We start from the raw sequence: 15,808 nt of genomic DNA, 5'->3' as shown, positions 1-15,808 counted from the left end.
CTTTATCCGTAAACAGTCGCGGGTCTCGGAAATCGAAGTGGTCGTCCACGATGGAGAGCGAAGTCAGCACCAAGCTCGTCCGCATCCTCTACTTCGTCGGCGCCGGAGGTACTCTTCCTTCCCTCTCTTCCTTACCCTCTCAATTCTTCTCTTTTCTTATCCCTCTCTCTCTCTCTTGCTTCCCAAATCTATCGAACTCTATCTCCTTGTCGCCTTCTCGCAGTGATCTGCACCAAAGGGATCAACTTCTGGAGAGACTACGAAAGGAAGCAGGCCATCGCCGCCGCGAGCACGGCCGAGTCGCCGCAGACGCCGCCTGAATTGGTCAACGGAGCCGCCGCGAAATCTTGAATCCGCTACAGATTAGGTCAGGAACTGTTCTGATGTGAACTTTGGCTAGTTTGGTTTGCTAGAACTGAGACTTTGTACTCTTGTTTACGTTGCAAACAATATTAATAAAGATATATGATGCAAGTTATTCTTCAGTTATATCTAAATAATATATCCATATGCTTATTTATGTGAACATAGAAATTCCAAAGGCTAGACTTATAAGATTCATGTATACTTGAGTAATTCTTGATTAATTTTTTTGAACATTTCTTTATGAATACACCTCTTTGCAAAAGACAAATTGAGGGCATGCAATCTCCCAAAGGGTTAATTTTGCTGATTGCAATTGCTTGATCCGAGCACTGAGTTTCTGCCAGATCTTCATTGGTGTGAAAAATGAAAATCTATAACAACTTGTACAATTTTGAACATATATATATATAATTGCTTGCATAAATTGATAGCATAGTCACAAAAAATGAAGTATATAGGAGTAAAAAGCTGTACTTCTGAACTATATAGAATCGAGTGCTCCTTATTTCTCATATCACATTACATTTCTTAGTACAGTTACAGAATAAATGTCTGGATTTCACTTTTCACCACACATAATCATTAATAACTCATGGGGTTGAAAAGGAATAGGCAGATATTGTAGGAGTGCGATATGTGTGAGAGAGGTTGTTAGGGTGAAATCAGCATGGGAAGTAGCGAGACGATGATTATGCCAAGTTGCTGCATTAACTCTAGAGGGAATTACAAAGCGGAACCAGTTATAATTTTCTGCTAGCTTGCTTCCACCGAGAGGATCTCGAGTTCTGCCCACCAAAGAGGAGAAAGCCTTGGGTTTGCTGCATCAGGTGAAATTGCTAACACTTGCCTCAATTTAGTAGTAATCTCCTTCATCGTTGGCCTGTGCTTCGGATCTGAATGAATGCACTCCTGAATCACCTCACATATGATTTCTAGCTCGGCATTCTTGTAGTTCTTTAATGTTGGATCAACCAGATTTCTGATATTACGCTTGTCATTTAGATACTCTGTAGCCTAATATATCAATAAGAATACAGATTATCAGAACTGATGGACTTGGCAAGCATATATTCAAGGAATTATTGAACGAGTATGCAAAAATAGAATATTTAGGCAGAGATCATGTAAATCAGTGGGAGAGATAATATGAAGGCAGCTCTTACCCAATTTAGGAGGGAGCCTTGTTCTTCAGAATAAGGAAGCTTTCCAGATATAATTTCCAGCATAAGTATGCCGAAATTATAAATATTGCTCAAAGAATCAACAGAAGGCGTCTCAGAAGGATCAAAGTCATCATCTCCAGACAGATTTTGTTTAGTTACAGCTTCTTTCCAGATGCTTATGTCAGCAATCTGCACAAGCCCATATTGTTATAAACCAAAAGCTGAACTCGTCAATAAATTTAGTGAAAATATTGCTGTACCTTGGCAGCATAATCATCTGTCATTAAGACAACATTTGAACAAAGATCTGTGAGTTCCATAGGTGGATTAAGTTCATGCTGCATGTATTGAAGACAATACGCTGTGCCCATAATAATCCTCATTCTTGCAACCCAATCAAGATGTTCAGACCCTTTCACTGCAAAAGCAAGTATCTCCATCAGTATTGTTCTTCACTTGTTTACCTCCCAGAACTAAGAAAAAGTTTTTCAGTTTAAGAATCTTCCTACCATGAAGATGCTCAAAAAGAGTCCCATTGGGAGCATATTCAAAAACCATCATCCTCATAAACGGCTCATCTTCTTCACAGTATCCAAGGAGATTTATGAAGTTTTTATGATTTACGCTTGATAATGTTTCTATCTACAGTAAAGAAAGTGAGGCCATTAGTAGTTGTATCTTCAAAGTGAATGCATATCAAGTAAGTAGAATCAGACCTTTTTTCTGAAACGCATTTCTGCACGGTTAGACCAATCTTTGGCAGATGCTACAATAGTAGAGACAACGGCAATCTCGACTCCACTTGACAACGTGCCTTTGAACACAATGAATTCAGGATAACTGTTGATAATGTTGCTGAAATCCTCGCAAGCAGCTTCAAGTTCTGATCTATTTAATTTTGGTACCCCTGAAGATATCAAAATCACGTGGCAATGCTGCATCATCCAAAATAACAATGGAAGATCTATATGAAACTAGACAATCCCATTAAATTAATTTAGACTAGACAACGAATCTAATAGGGTTCTATATTTTGTACTAATAAGCCTGCTTCATAAGATCCGATCCACAGATATTTGCTGGAAAATTAGTGCCTCTCAACAGAACTAAACAGAAGCAATATCTAACGAAAAGTAAATGTACATCTTCAAAATTATTCTCCTGACATAAATTATTCATTTGAAGTTGTCCTTGAATATTAATGGAAAGATTGTCTACCATGAAGGGAATTTAGAGACAATTCTTGATCTTTATATGTCAAACTGGACGGCGCAAGATAAGAGTTATACTTTGGATCGAAGCAATGGGCACTCTCTTCAATCTTCATCCAAAAGATGATCATAGCTCTGTTAATATCATTCTAGGAGAAAAATCAGTAAGGAAAACATTTACCTGTGATAAGTGCCTTTTGCAACTGACAACTTAATCCGGTCTTCCAAGGGCCTATCGTTGCCTGCCCACGGCTGTGGCAAATTAATAGTGTGCCTGCAACGAGGCTAAGAAGCAATACGGCTGCTGGAATTACAAGCCACTTTCCCAATTTTTTTATTAATGTAGGTTGGTGATTCTGTGGCTTTGAAGATAATGGATGAAAGTTGGGAATACTAGTAGAACCAGGAATTAGATTTGTCGGCATTGACGTTGTTGACAATTGATGTTTTGAATTCGGAACTGCTGGAAATGATCCACTCCCGGTAGAAGGAACCTCGACAGCTTCTACAGGAATCAGATGAATGTCACTACTTCCTGAAAGAGCAGGTAGATTGTTGGCTTCCTGAAGAAGCTTACGATGGACAGAACTCCAAGTTTCCTGTGGATTGCCCACTGTATATGGCTGGATGAAACCTGCAACACAGAGAGAATACACGTTACAGTATAATATGCTCTGTGGAAGTAATGCAGATTACAGTGACCTGCTATAATCCATACTCACTAGGTAAATTAGCACCATATTTCCCTTTGTTGCCACCTGAAGAAGATCCCATTTTGGATTTGAACCTATATGACAAAAGTACCTTTGTATCCGAAGAACTAAAGGAGTTTGAGAGATAAAAAATAGAAGCTATTTAAATCTCATAGAAGGTTGAAATATCAAGTATATTCATAGAACTATCAGCTGGTGAATTTCCATATCAGATATATAAGCATTACAACAAATAGAATAACAAACAAATGAGAACTCTCGAATGCAGTAACAATACAAGTGTTCAACAAAGTAATCATTTGTATTTTCTACTTCTAGATTAGGAAAACAAAGTATTACAAATCATATGTAGTAATAAGTTAGATCCTATTTTTTGCGGGAAGAATCATTGTTTTAAGGCATTCAGTGATTAAATGCAGTAACCAGCATGTATAATGGAAGAACTGAATAGTCTCTTACCAGCAATCAACTTTTCTATTTACACAGTGAACTCTAGTAGCTTCATCATGATAGAAGCTTCGGTTGCATTCTTGCATCTTAACGGAAGATGTAGCACCACGAAATTTGTTGTCACAAAGCAGACTAATAAAATAAGAGAAAAGAAAAATTAAAGTCTATTTGAAGAAATCAAGTTGAAGATTAATTTGTTTGACATACAGGTACTTGAGTGACTGCATTTCCCCTAATTCTACTGGAATTGTCCCATCCAAATTATTGCTGCTCAAATCCAAGAGTTCAAGCATGGTTAGCCCTCCAATCTCCTTAGGGATTGCTCCGTAGAAATTGTTCTTGTAAAGCACACTGCAGGCAAATGAAGCATTAATACATAAAAAAATTCAATTTGACAATGTTCACTTATCCAAAGGGGTGCTGGAAGAGTGCAGAAAAATACTACATATTTAACAGCAGTAATATAGAGAAAGAGAGATATATGGAGTTGCGCAAATTATGATCAAAATACTGAGCTATATTATGAAACTTTTGGAGTAGTCGATGCAAGTATCTAAAAATCAATTTGATGTATGTCAATTAAATCTTCCATAGAAGCTATTTGTATCCTAAGATGATAATTAGAGAAGTGAGGGCTATACTTGAATAAGGAACTTGCCAACTGGATAACTTATGATAAGGTTTGTAGAGATTTCATCTGCTGCATCACTTCTGGGTTTTAAATTAAATTCCATATGAAAAGTTATACTTACAGAGATCTCAAGTGGCTAAGCTTTCCAATCCCAGTCGCAAGCTTACCACCCAAACCCAACCCTGTTAAGTTCCTACAGGTGCAAGCAGATCAAAACATAGAATATAGGAAGGAAAACTACAAGAACAACAATTTACCCTCACTCTATTTGGAACTTCTACATCTTAGAACAGAAATCTTCAATAGAAATTTGAGGATCAAAATTTGTCTACAAAGGAATCAAGCACTTTGTTGAAAAATTCTAATTGCTATCACCCAAGAAATCCAGGGGAAAAAAGAGAGAAGGAAAATGGACTTACAACATCTCTACTTTACCATCAATGCAGTGAACACCAGACCAACCGCAGGGATCGCTGTCCCTGGAATCCCAATTCGCGAAAGCTCCATAAGGATCGATCTCCACTTTCGCACGAAACTCCAACAGAGCCAATCCTAAATTCCAAGAAGAATCCATTTTCTCTAATTACCAATAACAACAACAACAACAATACCTCAAAAGATTGAAAGCAAAAAAGAAATTTTTTGCAATTTACCCTCGAGATTAAGCGAGAAGCATTCATCCGCCTGTAGCTGTACCATTAAGACAACCCACAAAATCCTGCACCACCATCTTCTTCCCATCTCTTTGTCGGCGACAAAGGACCAAAAACCAAACGCTCGCCAGGTTTCGCGCGATCGCGCTTCCAAGAGCGACGGGATAACCGATCCGCTATGATCACTAAGTTCTAAAATCAAATAAGAACCACGGCAGCGCCTTCTCCGTCTCTATCCCTCATCTTGTTTACATTTATCGAAGAATTAGCTAGTCGATTCGGACCAAATCGAAAGAGAGGATAGGAGATGGAGAAGAGAATTCAAGAAAGGGAAAAAGGAGCACACACATACTCTCTCTCTTCTCTTTCTCTGTCCTTCCTATAGTTTGTTTAATTATTGGTGAATTAAGAGGCGAACAATGAATCGGGTGAGTGCGTCGGCGAGGAGACGTCGCCGGCGGCGGGAGAAGGGATTTTGGCGCGCGGGGGGAGGTTCGTATGGGTTCCGTTTGTTCGGTTTGGATGGATTGGAGGTGGGACCACCGCAACCATCGGGATCGGACGCGCAAATCTTCCTTCTCTCCACGTTCCATTTCCAAACAGTTTGACCGGCCCTCGCCCACCTCGAGCCCGGCCCATGGCCCAACTAGTATTGGGCTGGGCCATCGGTATTAGTCTTCCAACTTATAACTCTTTCTCGTTCGGCCTATCCTATTTTACCAGAGTAGATAAAAAAAGGAAAGGAAACATATATACGTGAGGAATTTTTGGAGATGAGAGATGGTTATAAATACGCAAGAATACAAACATCTGCATTGTTTTTATGCCTGTTAGATTAGATACATGGGGATGGGAGTTGTACGACAAAATTCATGGATGCATGCATGCATGCAAGCAGAAGAAAAGAAAGAGGCAGACAGAGACAGAGAGGGCCCCCAGAGGAGAAGAAGGGCATAAGGGACAATAGTTTGGTCGAATAAAATGCCTACGTTTGCGGCGGGACTTTAGCCAGAGCTAAGAGAGGGAGAGACCTCTAGGATGGAGGACAGCCAACAGACAGGAAACTACTAGAGCTGATGGGAAAAATAAAAACAGAGAGAATCTGTCTCGAGATGCGAGGTTGCGGATCTCGAAGCGCATTCAAGGGTAGGAATTGAACTACTGAACAACCTTTCTGCAAAGATTTGACGTAAAAGTTGATTGTTTTAAGCTTGTTCTGGAGTTGTACACAAATTCTCTTTCAAGCCCACGTACCATGTTATGTATGTTGAGGTAATAAGACGAAAGACAAAGCTACATGTTGCACCACTGTTAATTAATATAAGTTTTGGGTCCACCCAACAATGGCTTTATCTTAAGCCCTAAGATCCCAATACGAGCTTTTTTTCTTCTTCTTTTTTAAAAAAGAGAAGCAAAAAGAAAAACCCTCCGAAGAATTCGGTGATCTCTGACACGATTACTTTGCATGTAATGCCAACGCTTTGTCCAGCCCAAGATAATAACAAAATCCTCTTAATTTCCAATGGGTGTTAGTGTGCTACTAAGAGGCGGCAAACTTCACGAGCACAATACAAGAGAGCTCCATAGAATTCCCTCCTAAGATTCTCCCCACTTCTCTTAAACAAACCCTTGGATCGACTTCCTATCTCCACTCCTGTGAAGCTCTACCTACGATTTCTTTAAAAGAATTTTATAATTTGCACCCAACCTTTCACTTTTGTTATCATGAATACCCTGAAATATACATATTTATTATTTGATCTCTCTATTTTTTATTATTGCAAAAGTATTGTACTTTTAGATTGCATAATTTAGATTTAACGTAGAGATAAGTTAATTTAAGAGAAATGTATTAAAATCACCCTATGTAATGCTTTTCTATTCATCCTTTTCATTTTGATATTTATTATTCGACTCTTATTGCCTAAAAATTACTGTTACATTAGTCTTCTCATATAGTTACCACATACATGAACCTTAATATCTCTAAATTTTAAAAAAAAGTCAAATAGCTGAAATAAGGAGTATTTTATTATTTTAGTTTTTATTTTAAAAAATACTAAGATATTCTCTATTTCATTGGCCATTGTTATGTTAAAGTTAACTCGAAGTATTTTTAATGCATTAAAAGCTAAATACAAGAGTTGAATAATAAATATTCATATCTTAGAATAAAGAAGATTACTTAGGTATTTTAAGTCTCTTATTTTCAAGATGGGCAAAAAAAAAAGAAAGAGAGAGGATATAATTAATCTACAAAATCCACTATATTTATATTGCTACAATAAAGACTGAAACTATATATATTTGCGTGATACTTAATAATATTAGTACTATAGTAGGAGTAGGATATTAGTTTGAGGCCTGGAATATTTGTCCTCTATGCAATTTGGAATCTCTATGGTTGTCGGATGAGCACAAGCATCCATATCTACGTATATATATATATATATATATATATATATATATATATATATATATGCATGTAGATTGGTGCTGTAGACCTGTAGTGCATCAAGGTCTCTTGTGCTTCATGCTGCATATTGTTAATATATGATTGGTTTATGCAACGAAAATATGTTAATTAAGCTCTACTTGTTTGACTTATGAATCGGGTATTTTCCGCAATATGCCAAATTTTATATCTCTATTGTGTTTGAAAACTTTGTATATAGTGAAGTGACTGGCATCTGTCTCTAAAATAAGGATGCATGTTGACATATTAGGTTAAGTTTAATTTAGTTAGAGTACTAAAATTGAGAAAATAAAATTAAAATTAAAAGTTGAACGATAAATATTAACAGTAATAAACACATAAAATATAGAGTATTTTTAATAAATCACTGGCATGCGGTTCATGACATCTCAAAAGTATTAAAACATGATACCTAATGATTTACTGGGTAAAGATATCAGATTCCAACCTTTTAATCTATAGTTACACAAATATGAGCCCCAATGTACTCCAATTTAATAAAGAAATATGTTAGGATAGAGATTCCATGTGATTTAGCCTGTGACCTAATCCTCTAAACAATTCTCCCTCATCGTTGATCTAGTCTTCTCCCGAGGCCTCATCTTACTTACAAAAATTAACATAGCTGACAGCATAATTATAAAAACAATTAATCGATCCAATCCCTTTCTCACAGGCCACGACATGCAGCGCAAAATTCTCTTTGCCTTTTGGGGTGAGCTCCTCTCTGTTATATTTATATATTTCAAATTGATCGTGGAAAGTAAATAGTTGGACTTTTGGGATAACGATGGGGGAGAGTGACGAGTCTCGAATAATTGGCTTTAATTGCAGACAAACCTTCCACTGTGATATTCCCAACACTATACCCCTCTCTCTCTCTCTCTCTCATCTATATATGTTTAACTCCTCGTTTGTTGTCTACTAATTAGCCCCATGCCCAAAGTATTCTGTCTTCTTTGTTTGGACTTGGGAAGTGTACATTGCAAAGTAAATTAACTAGACCAACAAAGACGACACTGTTATCTTGGACTATGCTGCTGCATTCGGAGAGGGACCACATAGAAGTATAGGTTTGATGAGACTGTTCCATCTAGTGTGGTTATTTACTCGTTTACTATGTGGAGATCAATGTTGGGGTGATCCGTTGTGAGTCATACTTGTAACTCATCGATCACGCACATTGGGTAGTTATAATTATATTTGAAATGTAATATAAAGATAGTTGTATGATTAGAGTGGGTACTTATTGAATTGAATGTGTGTGATTAATACGCCGACACAGATCTAATAATACATTTGAACTTATTATATCGGATCTTATTCTATGTTCTTGATTGACATCACTCTCATACTTCCCGTCATCATCGAAAAATACATTCGAGATTTGATTATTTATCTGGAGAGAGGCACCAAGCTATAGCAAAAAGGTGAAACAATCTTGCGCTTTCCCCCTCTCTCCAATATGAAATTATTCTACATTTTGACTGCTGATAGAAGTTAGCTGGAGAGTTCGCAGTAACTATCACTGAACAACCACCCAAGATGAGAAATTAATTCTCTCCTGTTCTTCTTAATTTTTTTATACAAGTATCACCTTCCCACCTTCTCCAAACTATTCTATTTACGTACGGAGAACCATTAATTTGCATGACAAGTCCACATATATATTATCTTCGTCAGATCCTCGTAGACTCATAAACCCACTAGTTTCTGTCAAACTTATGATGCATTTTTCTCTAAATTAATCCTTCGTTCAACTACCATCTTCCACTGGCTTTACCAGTGACGTGCTAGTTCCATAATTTGTTATAAGACTAGAGATCTACCAGATCAGCATGCATGGTGGCAAAAAACTAAGCAAGTAAATAGTGTTTAATAGTGCGACGATCTTTTCGTTCTTAGTTTGTTTGGTACCTATGGACGAATTAAATATTAAATTGGGACTTATAAGTCTCAAATAGTCATGTTAATTTAATTTAATTTTCTTCCCGTCGTAGCTAATATTCGTCTCTTAATTTTACTATCAACAACGTCTTATTTATCATTTAACTTATCTATAATTATTGTGCATATATATATATAAATATAGATGTCTTAAATAAATGCAAAAATAAAATACGTATACCGTATGATTGGATACAATCAATCGATCCATTTATAACTCGAACCCGAACAATTCTAACTTGGTTGGATTTGGGTCAACAAACCTTTGTACATCAATGAAATGCTAACTCTAAGACTAGGTTCGTATATACTCTTGATTAGTTAGCTTTACCAAATCGAGAGCGGCCGATTGATTCTTGCACGGGTGCATAGCTTTCCACTCGCGGGGATGGCATGAACATCTTTCCTTGCCTTAAATGGTAGTAATCATGAGCCCAAACTTTCCCATGCATCCACCCTTCCTCCCCACCTAACCAACCTAGATTTCACGTCTTCCATGATTTGAGGATAGTTGACAAGTTTCGGTTGGTAGTTTGATGATATTAATCACAATCTCAATACCTCTTTTAGCTGGATATATATTCATGTCTTCCTATATGCCATGGAAGCTTTATTTGCCCCCCTCCTTTTTCCGATTCAAAGATAGATGTTAATGTATGATATTAAATTAGACGTACCAAGTCAAGTCTTCTCAGGTAATAGTGACGTAATATTTCATCTCGTATTTACGTACGTATGCAACCCTAAACTTGCCCCAGAAAGAGTATATATAGATAAATATATACATACATATATAAATATATAAATGCTGATGGATGTGGACGCGAATGTATGCTTTGGAATATATTTTAGCATAACTATCAACTATCATTAGTTTATAAGATAGATACAAACCGAGGTCAACTAGTAAAGCTAATCAGGTACATATTTTATATGTTAAAACATAGCTTAGATCGACGACAAGCTGTCAAAGTGGAAAGGAGGGACTAAAAATATGAGGGAAAGGTTCAGTTCACATGAGCAATTCTGTAGACCAAGAATAGGATTTCCATTATTCTATGTGGATACTGGAATTTTATGGGCTAGATCGTAGATGCGAGACGTACGTTATTAATTTATATATCTCCTTCTAAAACTTAAACCCTAACCCGTGACCCCATCCACTTTTAAACCTTCTGGTAGTTGAGAGGCAGGTCCACTTCGCTTGATGGGATGATGAGAATTATTAAGAGGAGAGGAGGTTTACTTGGATGGCTAGCATTGCTCTGATATGGACGTTAAGAGAGAAAGGAGGACGGAAGAAACCAGAAGGTCCTTTTTACTATCGTTCTATGTGTAATTACTTGACGAAGGTAAAAGAAAAATACCTTATTTATTACATCAATATTTAAATTTTAATCTTTTAAGATTAAATTAGCTATACTTTAGGCATTTTTAATGTTTAGCCGTTAGGTGAAAATTAATGCCCAGAAGAAATTTGAATCAATTAATAATAATAAAAAACTTGTTCCACTTGCATGGCCTTTGCATAACTAACGTAGTAGATATTTGTGTACTTTAACAGCTAATTGTACAAACTATGGGCGCGGTTTATCTACAGCCGAAGTTGTAGGAACTAGGAAACATCTGATGGATTATTAACTAATTTGTTGGGTAATTAGCAATCCACTGGTGACCAGACTCTCAGTGTAGTTTCAAGAAAATTGCACTTAGTTTGCCCCCACAGAGACCTGAGGGACTTGAAAGTTAATTAAGCTTATTAGGTTTGAATAATGACCAAGATTCTTGATTAATTATTAGGTGGCTTGTAGAATTTGCATATGAGAATTGCAGGGCAATACGTTTGTGGGTGTCCACAGAATAATCTCTGCATCGATTAAGATTGGCCAAAAAAAAAGAGTTCCAATTTTTCAAAGTCGGAAGAAACGTGTAGCTGATTCAAGACTGACTCATTAGTTCGATTGAGACAGGAGTTCATATTTTCCGGAAGCATATCTTGATTTCTGCAACACAGCAGGCACTGCCTGACCCATGATCCTTCCTCTATTGCAGATCATAATATATTAAGTTCAAGTTCTTAACCTTATTGTTTCCATGAGTTATTTCATTAAAAGGTTAATTACAGAAAAGGCTCGTTAAATTTTGATTTGCAATTGCATTTGCTCCTTATCCAATGGGCAAATTATATCAAATATTTTTGGATGCACAAAAATCCTCTGAGTTAAATTAACCTAATAACAACTCGTAGAATAAATATTATTGTATTACTTTGAAAATTAAGGTTATTATTTACTTTAATTCATTTCTATAGTAACTATTCCTACTTTTTAGGCATTAAAATGAAAGAATCGTATGATAAATATTCGTATAATGGCAAAATGTGTAGTATTTTTAAGATTAGTTTGCGCTAGCTTTAGAGAACAAAGTAGAGTTAACATAGTATTGATGCATGGAATGCACAAAATAGAAATAGTTCTCGTAAATGATTACGAGGCAGCTACAAACTGAAATTGAAATCACTATAATTATTATAGAATGTAAATTTTAGAAAAAAGAAACAAAGGAATCTTACATGGTTGAGCAATTCACACTTCTACTATCAAATTAAGGTTGTCATACAAGCTACAACGATTAAGACGGCCTACATAAAATTACAAGATCTCCCATCACTAACGCAGCAGTTCCACATCACTAATCAAATCTTTTATAGTAATTAGATACCAATGTTACTTTTGCTGTGCATGCTGTGACACCTAAACTCCTCCCAGTTCCAAGCTCAACTTGGTGTATTAGGAATTCTTTATTTTATCCTTATAAACTAGTGTGATGAGTATGATGTACATGACCGAAATAAAAATATACCAGATATTAATAAAAATAAAAGTGTAGTGTATAAAAAATAGTCAGTTATATATCCGTGGCGAGGAATATTCTACTTATCGAGCTCATTTACAAAGACAAAAAACACTCAAAGCAATATTTCCCCCGACCTGCTAAGTTTTGGCCCAATTGGATTAGATCTAACTCACTGAGATTTGGAGCACTTTTAAGAGAGTTGCCCAGATTAATTGCTTGCAATTTGATGGAGCCAAGTTAGCTAATTAGCACTAGAAAGGCTATCTTCATGTAGGGGAAATTTTGTATGGTAGAACTAACTTGGAGTTGTAGCTTTCACTAAGGTTGCAAGTGTCAACACTCATACCTCTCCTTTCTCCATCTATATATCCTCCTCCTCCTCCTCCTCTCTCTCTCTCTCTCTCTCTCTCTCTCTCTCTCTCTCTCTCTCTCTCCCAACCCTACCCCCCCTCACCACACTATTCCATTATCCCCACGCATAAAAGAAAGGAATTATGATAGGAAATCAGTCAATGTAGGGTATACTTGCTCATTTTTTCTACTATATTAAATCATAGCTTTTTTTTTATTACTTCCACAGCCACTTCTTCCATGCACCCTTATTAATTATATTTATATCAAAATTATTCCCCTCCCAGTCTTCTCTTCTTCTTCCTCCCTCCTTCCCTGCCCTCATCATTCTAAGCCAGGCATGGTAGTGTAGAGAGAGAATTGCGGGGAGAAGGAATATGGGAGAAGAGAAGGAGAAGGAGGTGGTGGAAATCTACGAAGACGATGGGAAGAGAGCGGAGAGCAGCCGATCTCAAAGTAGGAAGAGGCCGTCGCCGAATCTAGACCTCAACGAGGAGGTAGTTGAGGGGAGCGAGGAGGGAGAGGTGGAGGGGAGCGACGATAATGATAATAATGACGACGACGAGGAGGACGACGACGACTACGATGATGATGGAGGTAGCACCACGGATATTGCAGGAGGACGAACCTCCAGCAACAATAGCAGCAGCAATAATAACAACTGCAACAGCAACAGCAACAGCAACAACAATAACGATAAGAATGATAAGAGCAGCGAGCGGGTGCCGACGGTGAGGCAGTATATCCGATCCAAAATGCCGAGATTGCGATGGACCCCAGATCTCCATATGTCGTTCGTCCACGCCGTCGAGAGGCTCGGGGGGCAAGAGAGTAAGCTTCTAGTCGTCTCAATTTCCCTTTTCTTTTGGTGATTTCTTCTACTAATTTTTGGATCACTTTTCTCTTATTTGGTTTTTCTTCTCACCTTTTTTTTTTTTCCCTCCCCTCTTTAATTTGGTTGATGTGGGTGGCGCAGGAGCAACGCCAAAGTTGGTTCTTCAGATGATGAACGTGAGGGGCCTCAGTATTGCTCATGTAAAAAGTCACTTACAGGTAAGAGAAAAGAGAAAAGAGGAAACAAAAAGGCTTAAATTGGTTTAATTCTTATGAGATATATTGTTGAGTTATCCTTCCTTTTGATTGCATCAGATGTACCGAAGCAAAAAGCTCGACGATTCCGGGCAAGAGAAGGCAGCTATTTCTTCAGGTTTGAACACCTCGATCTTGAACTCTTTTCTTATCAATTTCTATCATGATAATTGAACTGCACTCCATTTCTTTGAACGAATTAATGGATTTGGGGTTCTCAATGCAGTCATATCACCAATGGATTTGCATCTAAGAGCAGGTGGCCACCTACATGAGATGCTCTACCAAAGAGCCGTAAATTCATCACAGCCCTTCAGGTTTGAAAATGGAGGCCTCTTTGCTTCAAGAAGTCTTCTCCAACGACCACAATTCCAACAGCCTTTTGATTTCAAGAACTGCAACTTGCGGTAAATGAGAGATATATATGTCAAGAACAAGACCAAGATGTATATATCCTAAGCCTTGAACTCAAAACTAATTAATTATATATGGCAGGCGCCAAGAGTGGGCTTTCAACCAGCAGGCAATATCAAGAGCTAGTTCGATCAAGGATCAAGGCCCCGCGAAGGGATTAATACACGACATGATCTTTAAGAAAGATGGAAAGCCATCAACCTCCCATTTGTTCGACGTGAGGGATGCGATCACCGGAAACAGGAGCTGGCCGCCGCCGCGCGAAGTGGCCGGTAGCCGCAGCAGCTTCGATTGGATCGGTAGTAGTTCTCGGCCACTCACAAAGGCCATCCCCATGGACCAATTCTTCAGTAGGAGCTACTACTACTGCGGCGGCAGCAGCAGCATTAATGCTCACTCCAACTCATCAGATCCTGTCGTCATTAACGAGAAACTAGAGTCTCATAAATTAGCAAATCCATTTCGCCTTGAGGTAATAAATTAATGAATCAATCTTCTACATCATAAAGTTGTAGCTAGGCTCATTAAGTGTGTGTTAAAATTGATTAATTCCTTGATTTTGTTGGTGCAGTTGGAGAAATATCAAGAGCACGAGTCCGTAACAAAAGTAGACGAGATGCTCGAGAGAAGAGATACCACCTTGAGAGATGTGAAGAAGATGAGGATGACGCCAAATTTGCAGCTGAGCTTGAGCCCCATCTTGGTGGACGATGGAGGTAACGAAGTCGATAGCGCGCTCTCGCTATCGATCTCGCCGCCGACTTCCATGCGACGGAAAGAAACTAGTACTGAGACAGGTAGCAGCAAGAAGGCCGCTTTGGGGATGAGTACTTTAGATCTGACCATGTCAATTAAGGCATTGGAGTGAGATCTTTCAAGTACTCGTCTCAAGGCCTTAAGAATTTGCATAGTTGTGCTGCATATCGATCAAATAAGGTTTAGCCCAAGGGTTCATTTGAGACCATGCATTTAGTGGTAGTAGCTAAAGTTTTTAATTACTTCTCATCATGACTTCGGTCGTCTTAATTGCATCGCTTTGTTGTTACCATGAATTAGCACGTCCTTGGGAAATCCTTCTAATGAGACCTCTATAATGATAGCTGATTAATTAGTGTAAATTATGCTCCTTTTTTATTCTTCTTCTAATTCTTGAAATATTGTGTGTTTCCCTGGTTCATATATTAAATAAGTACTATATTAGGATCTTCAGCAAACTAGTACAGATTAGGCAAAATAGCTGTAAAGTAAATTATTTTAAATTTCCTAGATCGTAAAAGTGACATGAAGTACATGCTTGCTTTTATCATTTCTCTAAGAAGTTGGTATGAACAGGTAATTTCTTCATAGTTGCCAAGTTTAAATTTCGTCGCTAATGCCGATATACATTATAGTAATCATAACAAGTGCATTAATTCACGTTACATATTAATTCTTAATTAATATGCATACAGAGAGAGAACTCACTGTTCGGAACTTAATTCCTGTCAA

The 15,808-nt window shown here is 37.6% G+C and overlaps 2 protein-coding genes across 4 annotated transcripts; one reads left to right on the top strand and one right to left on the bottom strand.

Annotated features, from left to right (window-relative positions):
- Window positions 1-1,119: 1,119 nt before the first annotated feature.
- Window positions 1,120-5,658, bottom strand: LOC140768072 (protein MALE DISCOVERER 1). 2 transcript variants are annotated; one of them, XM_073108163.1, is made up of 13 exons: window positions 5,188-5,658; window positions 4,954-5,086; window positions 4,656-4,727; window positions 4,111-4,254; window positions 3,913-4,035; window positions 3,463-3,560; window positions 3,318-3,374; window positions 2,922-3,245; window positions 2,246-2,436; window positions 2,039-2,171; window positions 1,790-1,947; window positions 1,530-1,718; window positions 1,120-1,380 (listed from the first exon to the last, which is right to left on the bottom strand). In XM_073108163.1, exons 1-13 carry the CDS (start codon window positions 5,273-5,275, stop codon window positions 1,120-1,122), a joined length of 1,971 nt encoding a protein of 656 aa, XP_072964264.1. In that variant the 5' UTR covers window positions 5,276-5,658. The 2 variants fall into 2 exon arrangements, with proteins under 2 accessions (XP_072964264.1, XP_072964263.1); XM_073108162.1 differs by having other exon boundaries at window positions 2,922-3,374; window positions 3,463-3,527.
- Window positions 5,659-12,912: 7,254 nt separating this feature from the next.
- LOC140768592 (uncharacterized) lies at window positions 12,913-15,483 on the top strand. 2 transcript variants are annotated; one of them, XM_073108925.1, is made up of 7 exons: window positions 12,965-12,980; window positions 13,105-13,648; window positions 13,794-13,870; window positions 13,967-14,024; window positions 14,133-14,313; window positions 14,402-14,792; window positions 14,892-15,483. In XM_073108925.1, exons 2-7 carry the CDS (start codon window positions 13,195-13,197, stop codon window positions 15,186-15,188), a joined length of 1,458 nt encoding a protein of 485 aa, XP_072965026.1. In that variant the 5' UTR covers window positions 12,965-12,980; window positions 13,105-13,194; the 3' UTR covers window positions 15,189-15,483. The 2 variants fall into 2 exon arrangements, with proteins under 2 accessions (XP_072965025.1, XP_072965026.1); XM_073108924.1 differs by having other exon boundaries at window positions 12,913-13,648.
- The last annotated feature ends 325 nt before the right edge of the window (window positions 15,484-15,808 follow it).

The sequence above is a fragment of the Typha angustifolia genome, chromosome 10 (genome assembly GCF_048772165.1).
Source record: "Typha angustifolia cultivar Huaian chromosome 10, ASM4877216v1, whole genome shotgun sequence".
Classification (NCBI taxonomy): Eukaryota; Viridiplantae; Streptophyta; class Magnoliopsida; order Poales; family Typhaceae; genus Typha; species Typha angustifolia.
The sequence above is the reverse complement of the archived record's forward strand: the minus strand, read 5'-3'. Positions and strand labels throughout refer to the sequence as shown.